This window comes from Panthera pardus, unplaced genomic scaffold (genome assembly GCF_024362965.1).
Source record: "Panthera pardus isolate Hobbes unplaced genomic scaffold, ASM2436296v1 HiC_scaffold_11, whole genome shotgun sequence".
Classification (NCBI taxonomy): Eukaryota; Metazoa; Chordata; class Mammalia; order Carnivora; family Felidae; genus Panthera; species Panthera pardus.
Window position 1 is genome coordinate 12,488,714 of NW_026526666.1, and position 21,929 is coordinate 12,510,642.

The 21,929-nt window shown below is 36.4% G+C and overlaps 1 protein-coding gene and 1 long non-coding RNA gene across 4 annotated transcripts; one reads left to right on the forward strand and one right to left on the reverse strand.

Moving 5' to 3' along the window:
- Positions 1 to 1,817: 1,817 nt before the first annotated feature.
- On the reverse strand, positions 1,818 to 2,836 carry LOC109272031 (uncharacterized). Its single transcript, XR_002082219.2, has 2 exons — positions 2,467 to 2,836; positions 1,818 to 2,331 (listed from the first exon to the last, which is right to left on the reverse strand). It is a non-coding gene; the product is annotated as an uncharacterized LOC109272031 (long non-coding RNA).
- Positions 2,325 to 21,577, forward strand: LRIF1 (ligand dependent nuclear receptor interacting factor 1). 3 transcript variants are annotated; one of them, XM_019457809.2, is made up of 4 exons: positions 2,325 to 2,518; positions 13,909 to 15,418; positions 16,556 to 16,828; positions 17,687 to 21,577. In XM_019457809.2, exons 1-4 carry the CDS (start codon positions 2,451 to 2,453, stop codon positions 18,122 to 18,124), a joined length of 2,289 nt encoding a protein of 762 aa, XP_019313354.2. In that variant the 5' UTR covers positions 2,325 to 2,450; the 3' UTR covers positions 18,125 to 21,577. The 3 variants fall into 3 exon arrangements, with proteins under 3 accessions (XP_019313354.2, XP_019313355.2, XP_019313356.2); XM_019457810.2 differs by having other exon boundaries at positions 13,917 to 15,418; XM_019457811.2 differs by lacking the exon at positions 13,909 to 15,418.
- Positions 21,578 to 21,929: the final 352 nt, after the last annotated feature.

A 21,929-nucleotide genomic window follows, 5' to 3' on the forward strand; every position in this document is an offset into this window, starting at 1 on the left:
GTACAGTGGATGCTGTGATGTATCTCTGGGAACTCCCTTGAGGAATAAAGATCTTATACCATCAGTTGCTGGGAGTGTTGCCAGCAGACATGTCTCAGCTATCAACCTCCTTGAATAATTGCCTTGGCTAAATAGATCCTTTTTGCCTAAGGTCATAACACTTTTCCTTGGCAAAGCTGTCATTCCTACTGGGGAGAACTTTGAAAGTGCATTGCATTTTAAAGGTCTGTGTGGGATGGGCTAAGGCCTTTGTTGAGATGGGGCATCACAACCTAACTTCTCCCTCTTCCCATTTTTTAAAAATTTATTTATTTACTTTGAGAGAGAGAGAGAGGCACACACACACAAGAGGGGCAGAAACAGAGGGAGAGAGAGAGAATATGAAGCAGGCTCCGCATAGTCAGCACAGAGACTGATGCAGGCTCAAACCCACAAACCGTGAGATCGTGACCTGAGCTGAATTCAAGAGTTGGACCCTTAACTGACTGTACCACCCAGGTGCCCCCCCCCACCATTTTTTGTTTATTTATTTATTTTGAGAGAGTGTGAGAGGGGGAGGGGCACAGAGAGAGAGAGAGAGAGAGAGAGAGAGAGAGAGAGAGAATCCCAAGCAGGCTCTGCACTGCCAGCACACAGCCTGATGCCAGGTTCGAACTCATGAAACCATGAGATGGTGACCTGACTGAAACCAAGAGTTAGATGCTTAATGGACTGAGCCACCCAAGCACCTCTCCCTCTTCCCAATTTTACTTCCTTTCCCTCCCTTCCCCATTTACTGATCTCTAATAAGCTTCCTGCATTCCAAAGTACTTTGCTTCCCAGGGAACTCAATCGGTGACAATGAATTTCATTTATAGGAAGTGGTGATGGATAAGGGAGAACTGAGATGCAAAAAGTAAGAAGTAAATGGTAAAAACATGGAAGAAGCCAAGAATGGGCAATCTATTCAAATAATTTGCTTTCATAGATAGGAGGATAACCAAAATCAAGGCAATATACACGGTTCACCACCCTGCCCCCTCTTCAGTAAGAGAGAGATTTGACTGAAAGATAAATATGCCAGTTAGACATACTGGAGTCTTGTATCACTGGAACTAACTTGTAACAAAATGTTACAGCAGTTGGAAATTATTGCTTTCTGTTAATGGATCAGGACATCAAGTTCTTTAAACAGTATTAGCTCATTAAGGAGTTTGGGGAATAACTAACCAGCATTTTTAAAAGACTAACATAAACCTTTGAATTAGCCATCTTATGCCTGTCTTCTAAATTTGGTCAGTATGAACCAGTTTACATTTTTATTGCCTATACCTGATAAAACGATCCTCTAAACCACTCCTCCGACAACTTCTTTCTAGCCCCAGCTGAACTAGAAGTCTCTACTCTTTAAGCCAGACTTAACCTGTTTCTTGGTTAAGTTATTTAACAACGGGAATCAAGAGACTCCTGAAAAGTTTCTCTCTGGAGATCCAAATGAAGGTGCAAAACAAAACAAAACAAAACAAAACCCTTTATGGGGAATGAAATTTTTAAAGAATTAATTAATTAACTGTATGACCATAAATAATAATTTTGACCGAGTCATGAGCGTGTGGTGGACGAAAAATTTAGGTTAAGACTGGAGGCAAAGCTTCAAGAAAGAGGAAAAGAATAGAAACTCCAAGAAGTATCAATAAATATGCCGCTGGCTACAGGCAGGCGTCTACAAGGTTCGCACGCCACGAGTGCATGGCGACTCCAAAACAGCCCTCCGACGTCTTTTAAAGCACTGGCGGGAAAGAAAAACATACACTAGCGACGAACACAAAGGCAGAAAATTTACGATTGACCCCGGAAATATTTTATTTTGCGTAGGTATCTGGAGAATATTCTTCTGTGATTCGTTACTTGATCCGGAAGAAGAGCCAGCAAACGTCACTTGCGATTGGATTGTCTCACAGGGCGGCGCTTTAGCGAGCCAGTCACCTTGGCAACCGGATGTGACGATCGCGGAAGCCGCTGACTGAGCTTTGCTGGGCTGGCAGCTTCGGTGGGCGGGGTCGGCCGAGCCCATCCGGCGCAGACTTCTCCACAGACCCGACAGTGCTGAGGGAGGCGCCATTAAGGCCACGCCTCCTACGCCGACTCCGGGTGGCTCTGGAGCGGTGTCGTAGGCTCGCGGAGGCGGAGACTCGGGCCGCTCCTCTCAAAGCCTAGGGCCCGAGCAGCGTCGTCAGCCGCTTTGGTTCTTCCGGTTTCTGGTGGCGGCGTCGCCTCCCTCCGAAGGCTGGGGATACGCCCTCTCAGCCGTCGTTCCCCTTTCGTCATCGAACCCGTCTAGCTCCGGGACACCTGCTGCGAAACATTCTATCGCTCTGGTTCTCGCCCCTTGGAGAGACCTCGCCCCCCACCCCCACCCCACCCCCATTGCCCACTTTCCTGGATGTGCTGGCCCCTCCGACCCCTCAAAAATGTCCAATAACCTACGGAGGGTCTTCCTGAAACCCGCAGAGGAAAAGTCAGGCAACGCCTCGAAGTGGTAAGTACCGGTTTCGAATCTCGCTCGACACACCCGCCCCTCGCCCGTCTCTTAGCAGGGTGTCGAGTCGGCCGTCGTTTGCGGACTCTGTGCAAGTCAAATGAGCTTGATTCCGCAGTGGGAGCGACTGCGGGGCAAGTGCTCCTCACGGGGCCACTCAGAACCCTCGGAGCGCGCCCCTCTTGGAAACGTAAAGCCTCTTCAGAGCCTGACGCAGGCAAGCCTCGGCCGTGGCTCCGCAGGACTCCGTCGTCTCAAGTTACGTAGGCGACATAGTAGATAGAGCTCCACGGGAGAGGAAAACCAACATGGCCGACAATCTTGTGTGACTAAAACCTTCTGGAAGATTCTTGCGCACTCGCAGAAAAAACACGCAGCGCCCAGCACGGACATGCAAGTGCAGCCCAGGTGGCGCTGGACCAACAGTGAAAATAGGTAGTATTTAAGAGAGCGAGAAGGAAAGGAAAAATTTTTGTGTAGTTGAGTATATGAATTTAGACGCTGAAAAGATCTCGCGTGAAGGAATGGATTTTTCAAAAATCAGATGATAGTTTTATACGAAGAGAAAGAAAAGTAGACAGAGTAATTCTCGTGTAAAATCGATCCTTTAGGACAGATGAGAATGCCATCTCTAATTGGATGTCTCTGTAGAGGAGCTATGTTTGACGTAGGGAGAGTGTAGTATTTCTTAAGACGTACGTACGTACGTAGTTGCACATTTACAAAATAGTTTTTCACTGACTCAGTTTTTTTAAGAAAAGGTTATGTTGGTCAAGATGAAGTAAAATGGGAACAGAACTGTGAGCGAAGATCGAATATTTTAAGTTGTAGGCTCCATAGTTAGTAGAGGTATAATAAGTGGTGGGAAAAAACTTATGGGGCTCTCTCTGCAGAAGAAAAATGTAAAGAAAGCCTGGAAATTGAGATGTAAAAATCACGGAAGAGGAATTATGTTTGAAGAACATCCGGCTGCCTAAATTTAATCGTAGCTTTGACAGATACTGTTTGTATGACTAAGTGCCTTCTTTCCAGTCGCCTTTCCAGTAAGAGCGCTTAGAGATATTTTAAGAATTAAAAGAAGAAGTGTGTGTAAAATACTGGGTATAGGAAAACAGAAAACCACTATTTATGTGTTAGCTGTTGTTATTTTAAGAATACAAGTTTGTTTCTGTACAAATTTTAGCCCAGGAAGTAGGTAGTAGGTTTTTTTTCATCACAAGTAGATACAAAACAGAATTATAATAACGACTGAAAAACATGCATAATATTCTAAGAAGAAATAACTAATCGCCTTGAGCTAAAGCAGTATTGAAGAACCGCCAAGAAAGAACCACTGCTTTTCAAATCGAATAAAGAGCCAGCTTGTGTGTACGTATGTTGTTTGTTGGCTTACTTTGGTGGAAGCTGGGGGGAGAGGAGAGGCAGAGGTAGATTTCTGTATAGATGATTCAAAAGTAGAATTACTTTCTAATGATTGTTCATTTCTTCTCCCTTGTTTTGGTACCTGGATATTTGATTACATCTGGCTTACCCTAATTTAATATAGTTTGTTTTAGGATTGCATTGTTTTTCAATATTAGAAATAGGGTAGACTAAGAACTTAACGTTTATATTTCTTGTGTATTTTAACTCTTTTATCCAGTTTCTCAACCTTTGGCTGTCTATATTTGACATTTTTTAAAACATTACCAATTGAATTATGTTTTGATTATATTCGTAAGTCATTGGGAGTTCTTAACTCGTTGGTTTATGCATTGTTTTCATCATCTTTAAATGCATTTGTTTCTTCAATCACTGGGGTTTGACATCACATATTTGGGACATTTATCAGATGCCTTTATGAAGCTATTTGACTCTTATTTTGGTTATTGCTTTGCATATTCTATTCTGTTTTGTAAGTAACAATCTGCATGACGTGCAAGTATAATTTTATAAATCATTTGATTACTGTTAGTTCTTGAATTTATTGAAAGCTTAGGTTTCATATTTTTCTGGTAATATTTTTGATGGTATTGAATCATTATCTTCATAAACTTAAAATGAGTATATGATTTTCTTATTTTCTATTGATTGTTGGATTTTTCTTGAGTTACTGCTGCTTTTGTAGAGTTTTTCAACACTGCGTTACAGAATGTTTATTGCTTAATGTATCTCTAATTCATCAGGGCATAAAGGGTAAGGATCAAATTTACTCTTAGAGTACAAAGGAAAAATCTGGAAGATCTATGCGATAGTACGCATTAAGTTTATTTAGATTGGGGCTTTATTTACAAAGAGCAAAACAGGAGTTAGAATGGTATAAGTATAAAGAATGTAAACTTTGGAGTTACAACGACCTAGGTTCATGTCCTAGTTTCCCATTATTATCCGTATAGTTCAAACATTTTGTTGAAAAATATTCACTGAGTGCCTGCTTAAGTGATAAACTGTGCTAAATGGAGAGACTAACTAAAGAAGAGGATATGAACCGTGCCCATGAAAAACCTCATAGCTAAGAGGAAGATGATATAATACAGTTTTAAATAGCATTACGCACAGGATGCTGTCAGGGCATAGAGAAAGAAAATTGTAGAAAGGGTTCGGGAGCACCTGAGTTGGGGAATGTAGATACCAACTTTCCAATTAAAGATAAATGCAGGCTGTGCTCAAGCAGAGGGAACTGGTAAATAAAGCACCAGTATGGTTTATTATTAGCTATTGGTATTTTTGTTTGATTCTCTACTGTAAGCAAGATGAATAGGTAGCTCTTAAGCGCTTGGTTTGCTCTGCTAGAGAGATTAGACTTCATCTACTGGAGATCATTCAGAGGATTTTATGAAAAGGTTGTCACTTCCCACATACATTTTAGATAACTGATGGCAGTGTGGATTTGGGAATGAGGGATCAGGTGTATAAAGATTCTACTTAAGTGTCCTTTCAGAGATTCTGAAGACCTGAACCAGCTGATGTAGAGTAAGGGTTGGATTCAGAGAAATATGAAAGGGAAAATAGGCATATTTTGTTAGTGAATTGGCACAAAGAAAGGGGGATCAATTATAATGCCAGTTCTCTGGACAGATATTGGTGAATTAATTGAGATGAGGAACACACCAAAAAAACGATTGCAGAGGTATTTGAATTTGAAACTCAGGCAGAGTCAGAGCTGAAAATAGAGATTTGAGTCAGCACCTTAGATGTATTGTAATAAAAGCCTGTGATGCTACATCTCACAATAATAAGAGTTAGGATGTGATTGGCAATTGGCTTCTGTCTGCTCTTAATCCTTTGTTCTTAAATGGGGAGCTAAAATGAGTGTCCATACCAGCAGGCTTGATTTAGTTCGAAACATAATGTTTCATTGTCAGTTTATTGTGCATTTAGTTTTGTACCCCATAAGTGTTATCTTTACTATTTGGGTGTGTAACAAAAGGACATTGACATGTATGCCTTACAGGCTAACTGAAATCTGTTTCTCATTAATCTCTCACTTCATGCAGTTGAATTTTTTGGACCTTGTTATGTTTGCTTTATGTTAAAGTAAATACAAGAAAGTATATAGATGGGATTGCCCATGGGAGCATGTAATTCTGAATAAGTTATTTAATATTACCAAACCTCAAACTATAAAATGGTAATGGTAATACTCACATTACTGGGCTGTTTATTAGGATTAGTGTTAGCTATTTATAATAATTATCTATTATGTATATAATATTATGTAGTATATAGTATTGTATATATTATCACATGTATATGGGGTATGTACATAATGTTAAATCATAGATAGTACGATGGAAGAAAAGGTTTTCTAGCTGTTGAAAAAAATGCATTTTGCAAAAATATCTACAAAATGTTCAATAGCCTGTGAAATTTTTTTCATTCCATTTCTTGTGAATGTGTTATGTTGATATTAGAATAAAAAAAGTTAGAAGTTGTATGAATATGTTTAATATACTTACTTACTAAAGTTCTCATACCTTTTTATTAAAGTTCTTACATTGTCAAAAATTACCTGATTCATTTACTTATTCTTGGACACCAATTGTATATTTTAGTGGAGTATGATGACTTGCATTTATTAGGAGCTTATCATAATTCCAGCCCGTCATTTCATTTGCTTCTTATAGCAAGCCTTATCATTCCCATTTTGCTAATGAGGAAACATATTCAAAGAGGTTAAGTAAATTTATTAAAATTAATTAACTAATAATTGGAAGAGCCAAGATTAGAAGCCTGATAATTTTCTAGTGTATTCTTCTTTTGCCTTTTAAAGTCTTTAACTGTTAGTTTTTCCAGCGTAGTTTCTCAGTTCAAATACCAACTGGTTTAAAGGAATTAGCACATTGATGATTTTTTTTTTTAAATCTTTAAGTGAAAAACTAGAGCATGGGATGTAGAATCTGGTTCTAATTTTAGTTCTAACATTAGCTTGCAGAGTATGATTTTTAAGAAGACAGAATCTTTATAAGGTTTTAGTTACAGTTACTCTCGTGGCAGGTCTCTTCTAGATCTGGGGGAAAAAATGGATATTGATTGGAGAAGGGTGAATTTCACCCTGTTCATTTCAGTTTAATATTTAGAACTTATTCCATTTGTTACTAGTAAGTCGTGTGTGTTTGTTTTTAATGATGACACGCAGGAGTTAATTCAGCTAACGTTATTGTTTACAATGTGCCAGTTACTCTCTTAGGTGTAGAGGATTTACATGTGAAGTGCATAACTTGCCCTTAAGGAATTTATGTCTTTGGTAGATTATGTGAATCTCTGTTGATATAATGACATAGAAGAAACTATTTTCCTTCCCTTTTTGAAGGGGAAATGGAAGAGAAGAGTGTAATCAATGATTAGACTTGAAAATAGTTTGTGTGGTATGTTTTCTGTAAAGCAGGCACATTGAGGCCACATAATGAAATATGTGAATGAAGTATCAGAAGCATGTGCCGTTTGTTTACAAACCATACCAGTTAAAAATGTGCATGCCCATACACAGATAATTATAAAAGCATAGGTTCTGCTCTTTGAAGCTTTTAATCTGAGGGCTAGATATTATCGACAAATGAAGTGCATAAATAAGCTAAATAAGACTAAAGGAAAAGTATTGAGACAGTTCAGTTAAAATGGAGATTTGGAAGGGATACATTAGTTTTTACATAATTTTTTGAGGCCCTACTGTACTTCGCATTGGGAGAACAATTACAAAGTAAACAGTATAGTCTCTGACTGTAAGGAAAACAATATTTTACTCATTTTTTAGAAGGCATTATATAACTTGTAGCATTCGTGGCACTAGTGGGAGTGCTTTATGGATTTCAAGTTGGAAGAAATTAATGTGAGTTTGAGTGACTTGCAAATATTTCATGGAGAAGATGGAATTGATCCTCAATTTATAGCTATGTTTTAAATTGCTGGAGAAGGAAAAAAAAAATAACTTGAAGAATACTTAGAATAAATAACGTGCATGGGAGAATCCAGAATAGCAAAGAGACCTCTGTGGGAAGATCAGAGATTTTGTGTTTAGAAGTTAGAGATGGTACTGTTGTAGAGATTGGTTGGGTCTAGATTTTAGATAATTTTCAAGTCAAGCTGAATTGGCAATGATGTATTATTGGAAGTTTGAGAAAGGAGGTAACAGTATGAAAACAATGATTTAATCTGCCAGAGATACGTAATAGTAGTGGCTGCAGTCACAAAAACTAGTTTAAAAGTCACAGCAAAATACAGGAATGAGATAATGACTAGACAGGTCCTAGGTAATACACGTCTGATCTAGGTCATGGTAGTGGCAGTGGTGAAGAAGGAGAAGAATGAGTAAGAGCTGTAAAAAGGAAAAAAAAACCCAAAACTTTACAGATGCAGTGATTCATTCACTATACATTTATTGAGTGTTTACACTTTGTAAGCATCTATACAAGGTGCTCTGGGTGAATCAAAGGTAAATAAGGGCAATAAAGGTGTCAGAGATGAGTGGGGGATTTAAAACCAAAGTGACTTGGGAAATAATAGTGCTGACATATGACTAGATGGTAGAATAGAGTACTAGTTTTCAGTAGAGAGTAATTTTAACTTTAAAGTCATGGTTTTCAAAAAACATCATGGTATGAAAAGTGAAAGATTTTGGTAGGACATCACAAAAATGGAACCGAGGTCAATATTAGGGGATAGGAATGATGGATCTAACTGTGAGGGTCATTATTGCAAAGGAGATAGTTGAAGGAAATAGTTCAAGCAATCGACACAGTAGTTGAAGCAATTGGTACAATCTTTAAGGAAGAATGTCTTGAAGGAGAAACAGGATCAAGAATTGTGCTTTGGGGAATAGTCTTAAGTGGGTGCTTAAAGTGCAGAATAAGAAAGGGAACATTAAGAAAAACAAGCAAATTGTGCATAATGGACATCATGTTAGGGATCTGTTCACGAAGGATAATTAATTAGCTAGCAGTGTCAATTTCAGCAGGAAGTACCTAGAAAATGAGAATAGAATAAAGATAGATTTAACTGTGAGAACACATTTGGTAATCTTTGAGAATGAAATTTAGTAGAATAATGGGAAAGAAAATAGACTGCAGAAGAGCGTGAATTTCAAGACATCTTTTTGGCATATCAGTGATAGGAAGTTGGTAGATGGCCTTAATTGTGGTTCATTAACATCATCTACCAACTTCCTGTAATCAAATTTGGCACATAGATCACAATCATCTTTTTAATCTTACATGACTTTAACATTTATATGGATAATCTCTTTGTCATCTGGTCTTTCAGTACAAAGTTCTTTTTTTTCCATTGATCTTATTCTGCATTCTGCTGCCATCCATCCACTTCTGTAGTTCTTGTTGTCAGATAAAATTGTTGCATCTATGAAATTCTTGATTCAGGCATCCTCTTTTTGAACACCAGTTGCTATATTTCTAGCTTACTTATTTAAATACTCCCATTCTGATCATTTTTTAACTTTATCTGGCCCTCCAGTCCAACAATCCCTTTATTTTCTCTTTATACTTTCACCTTTGTCTTTTTATTTTTTTTCATCCTGTTTAGATTCTATATTCCATCATTTTAATAAATTTTTACCAATATCCTAAACTCTTTTGTTCCTCTTTGATTTTTTTTTTCCCCATTCTTCTGAAACCACCCCAGCCCTGGATTTGCTTTCTCTTTGCGTATACCCAGTGGAACAAGAAAATCTCACAAGAGCACAGATTGGTCTCACTATAAATTCATAATCACTACCTATAGCCTTGGGCCATCAGCACTACCTGATGACTGATATTGCCTGAGGTCATCTTGTTCTCTCTCAAAGACTGTTTCAAATCTTTGATTTGCCTCAAATTTCTATTTTTGCTCCTATACTTAGCATATGATGTCATGTCCTTTTCACAGAAAAATAAAAGTCATTATATCAGAATGACTTCAGCCTCTTGACACCAAAGCTTTATAAGCCTAACTGCAGTTGTGCCTAACCTCTCTTTCAGTGCCAATGGAAGAAGGTATTTCTTCACCCCTCTTTAAAGTTCAATTCCTCTGCCTGACTGCTGGTTCCCATTTCCTATCTCCTAATCAAACCTTACATTCATTTAGCCCTTTTTGTCCTCTTCCTCTTGGTAAATCATATGAGCATTAATATATGCTCTCGTTCATCTAACCTTAAAAAGAAAAAAAGATCTCTTATTTGACCCCATTTAGCCTCCATCTACTTGCCAGTCTTTATCTTCCCTTTTGCAGTCAAAGTTCATAAGAGCTGTCTGTATTTTCTATCTTAATATCCTCTGCAACCTCCCCCCCCCCCCACGAAACTACTCTTTAAAGTCCTCAGTGACCCTCATACCACTCATGCAAGTAGATTTTTAATTTACATCCTATTTGACTTCTCAGAAACTTTTAAATAGAATTTCTCAGGGGCGACTGGGTAGCTGTTGGTTAAGCATCCAACTCTTGATTTTGGCTCAGGTTATGGTCTTGCGGTCATGAGATTGAGCCTGGCATCAGGCTTCATGCTGAGTGTGGAACCTGCTTGCGATTCTTTATCTCTGCCCTTACCCTGCTCATGCGTGCACACGCGTGCTCTCTCTCTGAAAAAATAAATAAATGAACTTAAAATAAATAGGGGCACCTGGGTGGCTCAGTCGGTTGAGCGTCTGCCTTCGGCTCAGGTCATGATCTCACATTTGTGGTTCGAGCCCCGCATTGGGCTCTGTGCTGATAGTTCAGAGCCTGGAGTCTGCTTTGGATTCTGTGTCTTCCTCTCTCGCTGCCCCTCCCCTGCTCACTCTCTGTTTCTTTCTGTTTCTCAAAAAATGAAATGTTAAAAAATTTTTTTTAAGTAAATAGAATTGCCCAAGTTTTGTGAAACTCTCTTCTTTGGCTTCCATTGCATCAGAATCTCTTGGTTTTCTTTCTACTGCTCAAAGAAAATGGGAAACTGCTGAAATATTTTAAGCAGGGAAGAGCCAGCTTTAGTATGCTGAAAGCTTTGAAAGGGAGAGGATGTGGCTGAAATAAAGGAAGACCAGTTATGGGGTGCCTGGGTAGCTCAGGTAGTTAAGCTTCCGACTTCAGCCCAGGTCATGATCTCACAGTTCATGTCTCTGCTGTCAGCACAGAGCCTGCTTTTCTGATCCTCCTGTCCCCCTTCCTCTGCCCCTCTCTAGTGTGTGCTCCTCCTCCCCCAATAAACATTTAAAAAAAAAAAAAAAAGACCAGTTATGATGATGTTTGCTTGAATTAGAATGGAGACAGATGATTTGGAAAGAATTGAAAAGATCAAGGGAAATTTAGGAGATAACATCAATAAGATTTTGTGATAGATTGAATATAGATGGTTAGAAAACAGGAAATTGCTTTTTTCTGATTTAGGCATCTAAAATAGATGGTATGCCATTTATCATAGAAAAAAACTGGACAAACCATGTTGAGCTTTAGGTGTATTTGAGATTCTGAATGGAAATGTCATGAGGGAAGTTGGATATATAAGCCTGAGTCTCAAAAAGAGCTAAGATAGAAATATTTTAATTGTTGCTGTATAAATGGTAATATAATTGAAGTCATGCACATAAAAGAAATAATTGGGAAAAGCCTACAGAGTAGGGAGAGAATTCAGTCTCAGCTTTGGTGCGTTCTAGTATTTGAAGGTTGATTCAAGTAGTATGTATGAGTTGCCAAAGCAGACTGAGGAATCATTACAGCAGTAAGAGAATTTCATATCTAGGAAACCTTGGGAAGAGAGTGTTTTAAGAAAAGGAGGAAGCATTTTTGTTCTCATTCAAATGTAATGTATCACTTATCCTACTTAATGATAACTGCCTGTTTACATGCACATACAACCAGCAGTTTAAGTTCTTTTCGGGACTGTGGGTTGAACTGGCTTGGCAAGCAAACATTTTCTGTAAAGTTCCAAATAGTAAATATTTCAGATTTTGGGTGCCGTGTGATCATCTCTGGTGTAACTACTCAACTCTGCTATTGTAGCATGAGAACAGCCATTTACAGTACAATAAAGATGAGTGTGACTGTGTACCAATAAAACTATTTATGGATACTGATATTTGAATCTCGTAGTTTTCACATACCACAAAATACTGTTCTTGTGACTTCTAAAAATCATTTAAAATAGAAAAAAAAATATTCTTAGCCTGTGGGCTACACAAAAACAGGGAGGAGACAGATTTGGCCCGGGCTGTAGTTTACTCACCCTTTTCCCATAACTGAGCCTGTGGCCTGTACCATAACATACCCTCAAGTAAATTTTTGTTGAATAAATTAAATTTGAATAAATTCTAGTCTAGTTTATATGTTTCTGGGGGGTGGGGAGTTGATGAAGGTAGGCTTTCCTCTTTAAATCCTGAAAGCAAGAATTCATACTTTATGTTCATGCTTCTCTTTCGAGATTAAGTTTTAATTTGCTAAAAGTAAATTTAACATTTTGAAGCACTATCAAGTGGCTAGAAAACAGTTTTAAATGTTTAAAAAGATATATTTATATTATTTTGGGTTATGGAAAGGTAAAATCATTGTTCCAGGGCTTCCTAGAATACACAGAGTTTTTGGGTTTGATTTTTATTAATACCTAAGGTTTTAAAAATGCCTATAGTCAGTAAAACACACCTTTATATCATTGAGAATTCTAATTTTATTATTATTTGTCTTAAGTTTTTGTTTTCATTTGATCTCTGTCATATAAGGCCACACTGTCAGTAGGACAGGAACCCTGCATTTACATTGCTAGAATTTAGCATGAGAGACAGTCTATAGGCAAACGAAGAAATGGATTAATATATATTTACCAATTGTGATATACCATGAAGGAAATTAACAGGTGTAATATTATAACTAATAATGAAAGAAGAGCAAAAATAGTTAAGGTGGTCAGAGAATATCTCTCTTGAGAAGTATTATTTATGCTGAGACTTGAGTTATATGGGTGGGAGAAGAGTACCTAGGTAGAGAGAGAGCATGTGTGATGACTCTGGGTCCCATGAGAGCTTAGTATTTTCCAGGAACTGAAAGGTGGTTTTCGGCATAAATAACTTGGGATCTCTGCATTTAAGAAATCTACAAATTAATTATACAACAGATATTGATATATTTTGGATTTTTAAAAAATCAGACAGTCTGTACTAAATTATGGCTCATAAGTATCAGGATCAAAATTGGCTAGGTTAAAAAAAAAACCCAGTGTGTTCCACAATCACTGAAAATTATTTAGCTGAAATGGTGTTGCTATTATGTATATGGATTGACAGATAGTTGGAACAAATGTGAGTGATTCCCATACCAAGGGCTATTTAGCACCAAACTTCAAATGTGCTAAGTCAAAGAAGAAAATGGTTCCTACATGAGTAACTCCATTTAGTCTTCAAAAATGTGGCACACGAAGGTATCACCACAAGAAATGACTTTAAGCAAAAGAAGAATGGCTGACCGTATGACTTGTGAGTCACTGTCAGTAGAAAGAGGACAGAACAGGTTGAATGGAGGGTAGAAAAGAGTGAGGGAAATAGAATGTACATAAATGGAGGTGAAATGAGAATCCTGGTCGCTCAGAGTAAAGGAGGAGGAGGACAAGAAGGAAGAATTCAAGTAAAAAGAGAAGGGAGGATGCTCATAGTTTAAGAGGAACATATTCTAGTAAGCATAATTTTATACGGGGTAAAACCTTAGAAAAGTTTAATCTACCCATTGCTTAATCATATGAGAAACTCTAAATCAAAGCTGATCATTATCTTTGATTATCACTTCTATTTAAAATCTTTGTTTTGCAATAGTTCACTTTGAAAACTCAAAGTGACAAATGATATACTTTTATCATATTTTATAAATTTTTATCTTTTTAAAATAATATTTGCAAATATTTGTTTTTAAATAAAATGTATATACCGTCTAGTATGTTGTATTTATTTACTCAATGTTCTTTTAAGTGTTTCAGGCTGCATGTACCAAGTAGTTCAGACGATTGGCTCGGATGGAAAAAATCTTCTGCAATTACTTCCAATTCCTAATTCTTCTGGAAATCTTATACCGCTAGTTCAATCTTCAGTCATGTCTGATGCTTTGAAAGGGAATACAGGAAGCCCAGTTCAAGTTACTTTTCAGACTCAGATTTCCAGCTCTTCCACAAGTGCATCAGTTCAATTGCCCATTTTTCAGCCAGCCAGTTCTTCAAACTATTTTCTAACAAGAACAGTAGATACAGCAGAAAAAGTTAGAGTTACTTCTGTGGGAACTGAAAATTTTACCTCATCAGTTTCTAAAGTTCAGAGTCATGGTGTGAAAATTGATGGACTCACCATGCAAACATTTGCTGTTTCTCCCTCCTCAACACAAAACGATTCACCTTATATTTTAGTAAATACTCAGAGTCTTCCAATGACTGTGAAGTCTCCAGTTTTGCCTTCTGGGCATCATTTACAGATTCCAGCCCATGCTGAAGTGAAATCTGTACCAGCGTCTTCATTGCCTCCTTCAGTTCAGCAAAAGATACTTGCAACTGCAACCACAAGTACCTCAGGAACAGTTGAGGCCTCCCAAATACCAACCGTTATTTACGTATCTCCTGTAAACACAGTGAAAAATGTAGTTACCAAGAACTTTCAAAACATTTATCCAAAACCTGTTACAGAAATAGCAAAGCCAGTGATTCTAAATACCACACAAATGCCAGTGAATGTTGCTAAAGAGACACAATTAAAAGGTGGTCAGCATTCTCAAGCTGCTCCTGTGAAATGGATTTTTCAAGAAAATCTACAGCCTTGCAGTCCATCTCTTGTTCCTGTTAAGTCTTCAAATAATGTGGCTTCCAAGATTTTAAAAACTTTTGTAGATAGGAAAAGTTTGGGAGATAATACTATCAATATGCCAGCATTGAGCACTGTCAGTCCTAGTGGGACACAGTCCAAAAGTATGCCTATTAAAGATAATGCTTTGGTTATGTTTAATGGGAAAGTCTATCTATTGGCTAAAAAGGGGACAGATGTTTTGCCATCACAAATTGACCAACAGAATTCTGTTTCTCCTGATATTCCACCAAGAAAAGATACATCACAGATAGTGAGTTCAAGCCCAGTCACAGAAATATCCAGAGAGGTTGTAAACATTGTTTTGGCTAAAAGTAAATCTTACCAGATGGAAACAAAATCACTTTCAAATACTCAGCCTGCTTCCATGATCAATCTAAGGGCAGAGAAGAATAAAAAAGTGGAGAAACCATCTCTTTCTACCCCAAACCCACATAATATGAATCAACCCATTAACTACTTAAAACAGAGTAAGATTTTATTCACAAAGCCAGACTTTCCAGATGGATTTAGTACAGTACAGGATGCCCCCAGAAAAGGAAATATCATCCAGAGCATAGAGAAAATAAGTTCCTCTGTTGACGCAACAACTATCACTTCACAACAGTGTGTTTTCAGAGACCAAGAACCAAAGGTAATTTTCCCATGTCAGGGTGTTCTTTTTCTCTATCTATATAGAAAATTTTTCTTTCTTAATTCTCAAAGTTAGTTCCCTATGATACCTCTTCCCCCCCCCCTTCTCCCATCCTCCACTCCATCACACACATACCATACACACATGTATGCTTAATTAAGTCAGAGCTTTCATCTGAAGGCAATGTTTGAGGAGGATAATTGAGAGAGTGCAAACAGTATCTCTCTCTTAATTCATTTGGCATGCCAAAGCTTTAAAACAAAATCAAACAAACAAAAAACTCATAGAGCAAGAAGGTTTATTGGTGAAAGATAATGTGAATTCGAAACTGGGTAAATTCTGTGTCCATGCATGTATTTATTAGATTACTGTTAGTATATGAAAAGATCAATATTACACATATAGGAGAGCTGGGTTTTTTGTTTGTTTATTTTGTGATGGTAGGGAAATATCTGGCAGTTTTTTAGGTAGATGGTAGAAGGGGTAGGATGGTGCTAATCAGTACCTTTCAGTCATTTGTGAAATAGGATTTATCAACATCTTTGATTTTGTTTTGTTTTGTTAAGTAGACGAGTTTCCTTTCTTTTTTAAGCCCTTCTTTCTGACTCTTTAATTATTCAACATATCCACATAGTTACCTTTCTGTTCTACTTAAGATATGTGTGTCTGTGCTCACTAAATACTTAGGCCCACTCTTTCCTTGCCTAGAGGCCTTAATAATGTCAGTGTTTCTCCCCTTCCAGAGATATAAAGAGGTAAATTCTGAAGGAGTTTAAGATTGATTGAAGGCATAAGACTTTTCCAGAAGACTACAACTTCCAACTAAAGTTATATAGATGATTTTTTGACTTGTCATTAGTCTGTATTATTTCATCTGTTAACCTTTCTAGTGCAAGAAAGCAAAGTAAATGAGAAATTGTGGAGGAACAGTTTAAGTTTGTACCCAGTTAAATTCATTTTTTTGAGTGTGGGTGGTAAGGCAAGGGTAATGCAAATCAACCATTTAGGACTTTAGAGCATGATGTTTTTTGTTTTGTTTTTTTAAGTAAGATGAGATGATCACTTAGTTGCCAGTCTGATGAAATAGCTTAAGTAATTGGCAGTATTGTTTGTGTGTTTTTGTTTTCTTAATTGCAGATCCAGAATGAGATGGCATCAACATTAGAAAAAGTTCCTCAAGAGAGGAATGACAAGAACCATTCCCAAGGAGGAAGCAATAAGGTATCACATCTGAAGAATGATGCTGAATTTAAAAAGATATTTGGTCTCACTAAAGATTTGAGAGTGTGCCTTACTCGGATTCCTGATCACTTGGGCTCTGGAGAAGGTTTTGATTCCTTAAGCCGTTTGGTGAAGACCAATACTTATAAAGAGACGGAGTTTATAGAGAAGGAGGAAAAGAAAAAACAGGTAATATATTTTGTGTCCTTTGTAGTTACTACAAACGTTCATGAGTGTATTTTCTTGATTTCTTTTTTTAGTCTTGTGCATTAATATGAATGGTAGTTTTCAGATTTGCATATGTGTATATACTATACACATTTGGTGTTAAAGAGAACCAAATACACAAAGGTAAAAATGTATCCCCAGTGAGTAGAAGACGTTTTAAGTGTTTTTATTCACCTGTTTATTTTTTTCATTAAAAAACTATAAGAAAATGGCCATAACTTTTTAAACTAGCTATCCTACGTTGAAGACCCTATTTAAAATAAATAATCCAAATGTAGGGAAAATACAAGCATGCAGATGGTCGTTGCAGTATAACCCTTAATACAGACATTTTAAGAAATCTACTTGGTCAATGATGAAAAAAAATCCCTATGACTTTGCCTATTTTACTTAGAAATATATCATTATTACACTGTGTAATATTCTGTGCTTTAGATCAGAGACTGCTCAACCTTTCCCAATGAAAAGCTTCCACATATGTGCCTACTGTGCACAAGGAAACAAAATTAAGTCAATTCTGTTTCTCAGGTTCTTTATAAATGGCTGTTGTATTTTGGCGATAGATCAATACATCTGATAGTTAAGCAGGAAGATGCGAATTAAGCAGTTTATTCTCAGTGAATATCATTAGGACATTGCTATTCATTTTGGCACTGTACAATGGTAAACAATTTTTTGCTAGAGTTCTCAATATATTTTGTTGAGTTGAGTTTAATTGATAAGTATTTGTCACCTGCAGACTGTTAAATTTGATAGCATACTGTCTATGTGGCAATAATTGTTTTTTTTTTTTTGAAATCTTACTCAACATGACAACAGGGTTTTGATAAGAAAAGAAAAGCAAAAACCGTTAAAAAGATGGATCACACAAAGAAGAGAAAAACCGAGAGTGCTTATAACACAGCTCTAAATGGTGGAACTAATGTCACCAATTCCCAACTTGTCAGCAGTATTTTACCAACTTCAGATGTATCACACCATAACATTCTCACAAGCCGCAACAAAACCAGAGAAGAAAAGAAAACTGAGGTTGAACACTGTACCCCTGAGAACCAGGAAAAAGGCACATTGAGTTTGAATGTAGCTTTTGAGCAAAGTCATTCCTTTAATAAAAGTTATACTGAAGACATTTTCCCCATGACGCCACCAGAGTTAGAGGAAACCATTCGAGATGAAAAAATAAGAAGACTTAAGCAAGTGCTGAGAGAGAAAGAAGCAGCTCTTGAAGAAATGCGTAAGAAGATGAACCAGAAATAATGAAATGTTGCTATTCTTAAAGACTGCAGTGAAATAGCTGTGTTTTTTTCATATACTTTTGCATTAAGTTAATTATAGATGCATTAAGGTGTTCTTTGCATATGAAACTTGTTTTTTCATCAGTTGATTGTTAAATTTTATTTAAGGACTACAAAAAAGGTTGATTCACATATGATTCTTGTGAATAATCTACATGGGGTATCTGAGTCTTTGTCTAGATACCTTTTTTTGGAAGGAAAAATTTTCTATTTTTCTATTATTTTAATTAGAAATCCCCGAGTTTGAATATTTGTGCAGAGTTTTTGTTATTGTATGTTTGCATCTTTAGTTGAACCACTCAGGTGTTTTTCCAACAGCAGACAATTATTATATACTATTGAAATTATATAATCCAGGAGAGGAAATTGGCTCTAAATTTAGCTTTGCCAATGGTCTTATGTATGTACTGAGTCTCTATCCATAAAATGATGTAATTGTTGTAATTTTTTTTTTTTATTTCATGGAAGAAATTGTATAATAGCAGTATTATTTAAATATCCAAACATTTCTCAAGAGTTGAGGGATACTTGTTTTGTGGCTTTTACAAAGTAGTTTTATATAAACCAAAATGGGTTTTAGAATTCAGGCTATATAATGTTTGCTTAAAGTGATACATTATTATTCCTAGGCAAATGCTTTTTCTTCCTTTTTTTGTTTTTTTTTTTTAATATGTACATATGTAACAGATTGAGAAGTAAATCTGAACAATGGCCACATATAATACTTTTTAAAATTGTAAAATGTAGTTATTCTTAATGGAGGCAAACATTTTTCCATCTGGTTTTGTTTGATTCGGAGAGGTTGGGATTTGTGTTGTGGATAGGGATTAATGGGAAGGAGGAAAAGTTTACCAAAAAAAGATGAATAAATCCCTGGAAGTAATGTCACATACAACCTATACATACTGAAGGGAGTAGAACAAGTGCACACTGATCAACTAAATTCTGCCTTTTAGATTTTTTGTAACCGTTTTATTGAGATAATTCATTTACCATAAATTCACCTTTTAAAAGTGTACCGTTCGGTGGTTTTTATTGTTTTCACAGAATTGTGCAACCATCAACATGACCTAATTTTAGGACATTTTCATCACTCCCTCCAAAAAACCTCATACCTAATAGTGGTTACCCCCCAAATCCTCCTACCTCCGATCCTAGACAACCACTAACACACTTTATGGATTTGCCTGTTGTGGAAAGTCATAAGCATAGTATGAGTCATTCAATATGTTTTCTTATGGGATTGGTTTCTTTCACTTAAAGTTTTCAAGGTTCATCTGTGCTGTAGCATGTATTAGTATTTAATTCTTGTTTAAATTGCTGAATAATAATCTATTATATGAATATACCACACTTTGTTTTCCATTCATCTGTTTCTGGACATTTGGGTTGGTTACACTTTTGGCTACTAAGATGTTATGTTGCTATGAATGTTAGGGTGTAAGTTTTTATGTGAATGTATATTTCCAGTTCTCTTGATTGTATACTTAGGCGTGTAATTGTTGGGTCATATCCTAACTCTGTTTAACATTTTTGGGAACTGCCAAACCATATCAGTCGGGTTTTTCTTACCCTCCTCAACCAAAGTGGATTCTTCAAGGACACCAGTGACTTCTATGTTGCGAGATCTAGTGGTCAGTCAGCAGTTGTCTTAATTTATCTATCATGGGAATATAATCTCATGAATCATTACCTACTTTGAAAATTCTTAAACCATTTTATTAAAGAAGCAGTACATGTGCATTGTAGACAATTTAAAAATACAGCAAGCTAAAATATTAAAAGTTGAAATTTCATGTTCTCCTCATGCTAAAATATTAATGTTGGGGCTTGGAGATAATGTGATGGCCTCTTTGTTAAGTTTATTCCTAGGTATCTTATTTGTAAATGGGATTAATTCCTTAATTCCTCTTCCTGTTGCTTCATTATTGGCACATAGAAATGCATATTTCTTTACATTAATTTTGTATCCTGTGACTTTACTGAATTCATGTGTCAGCTCTAGCAGTTTTTTGGTGGAGTCTTTGGCTTTTCTATATAGAGTATCTTGACATCTACAAATAGTGAAAATTTTACTTCTTCCTTGCCAATTTGGATGCCTTTTATTTTTTTGTTGTCTGGTTGTTATGGCTAGGACATCCAGTACTATGTTAAATAAGTGGTGAGAGAGGACATCCCTGTCTTGTGCCTGACCATAGAGGAAAAAGCTCTCAGTTGGTTGTTCCCATTGAGGATGGTATTAGCTGTGGGTTATTCATATATGACCTTACTATGTTCCTTCAGAACCCAATTTGTTGAGGGCTTTTATTGTGAATGGACATTGTACTTTTTGTGAAATGCTTTTTCTACATCTATTAAAAAGATCATATGGTTCTTATCCTTTCTTTTATTAAAGTGGTATATCATGATTTATTTACAAATATTGAACCACCCTTGCAAACTAGGAATAAATCCCAGTTGATGGATTTTTTTAATGTACCGTTAGATTTGGTTTGCTAGTGTTTTATTGAGAATTTTTGTATCCATGTTCATTGGGGGTATTGGCCTGTACTTCTTTTATTTAGTGGAGTCTTTCTCTGGTCTTGGTTTCAGGGTAGTGGCTCATAGAATAAATTTAGAAGTTTTCCTTTTCTATTTTTTGGAATAGTTTGAAAAGAATAGGTATTATTAGCTCTTCTTTAGATGTTTGGTAGAATTTACCTTTGAAGCCATCTTGCCCTGGACATTTGTTGTGAGATTTTTTATTACTGATTCAATTTCTTTTCTGGTTATCTGTCTATTCAAGTTTTCGATTTCTTCCTGTTTCAGTTTTGGTAGTTTATGTTTCTAGGGATTTATCCGTTTCTTCCAGGTTGTCCAGTTTGTTGGCATATAGTTTATCATGATATTCTCTTATAATTGTTTATATTTCTGTGCTGTTGGTTGCTATTTCTCATCTGTCTTTTGTGATTTCATTTATTTGGGTCCTTTCTCTTTTTGATAAGTTTGGCTAGAGGTTTGTCAATTTTATTATTTTTTTCAAAGAACCAGCTCCTGGGTTCATTGATCTGTTTCCATATCATTTATTTTTGCTCTCATTTTTATTGTTTCCTTCTCTCTGCTGGCTTTAGGCTTTGTTTGTTGTTCTTTTTCTAACTTCTTAACATTGGAGATCCATAACTAAGGGCTATTAGTAAATAGATATTTGAAGTCATAGGTCTGAACAACATCACTTAGGGAGATGCTATAAACAGAGGGTAAAATGGTAGGCTCATATCTGAGTAAATTTAAAGGTTGGAAAAAGGACGATCAAATTTTGAGGATTGGAAGAGGTGAATATTAAATGAATTGTATTTATAAGTCCTTGAAGTGTCCTGACACATAGTAAACAAACAGTGTTTGTTAAATAAAATAAATTCAACTACAATCACCCTGACATATTGCATTCATCTTCCATTTCATTTCATTTTCTTATCTGTTTGTTTTAGCCTACCTTCTCCTTTTGATTTTTCTACTTATTTATATTAAGGTTCTGCTGATCATGCAATCGTCAAGCACCCACACTTCTTCTGCTATTATATACCATCATGCTGAAATGTGACTTGTATCCTTTACAGCAAAATCCCGTTTGTCAATATTGATAGTCTCAAACTCTTGCTCTCTCATTCTGAAATTCACTCAGATTAGGGTTTTGTCTTTACCACTCCTCTAAAACCTTTTTAAGTTCTCCAACAAACATCATATTTGCTAAATCTAATGTCAATTCTTAGTCTCTATCTTACTTGGCC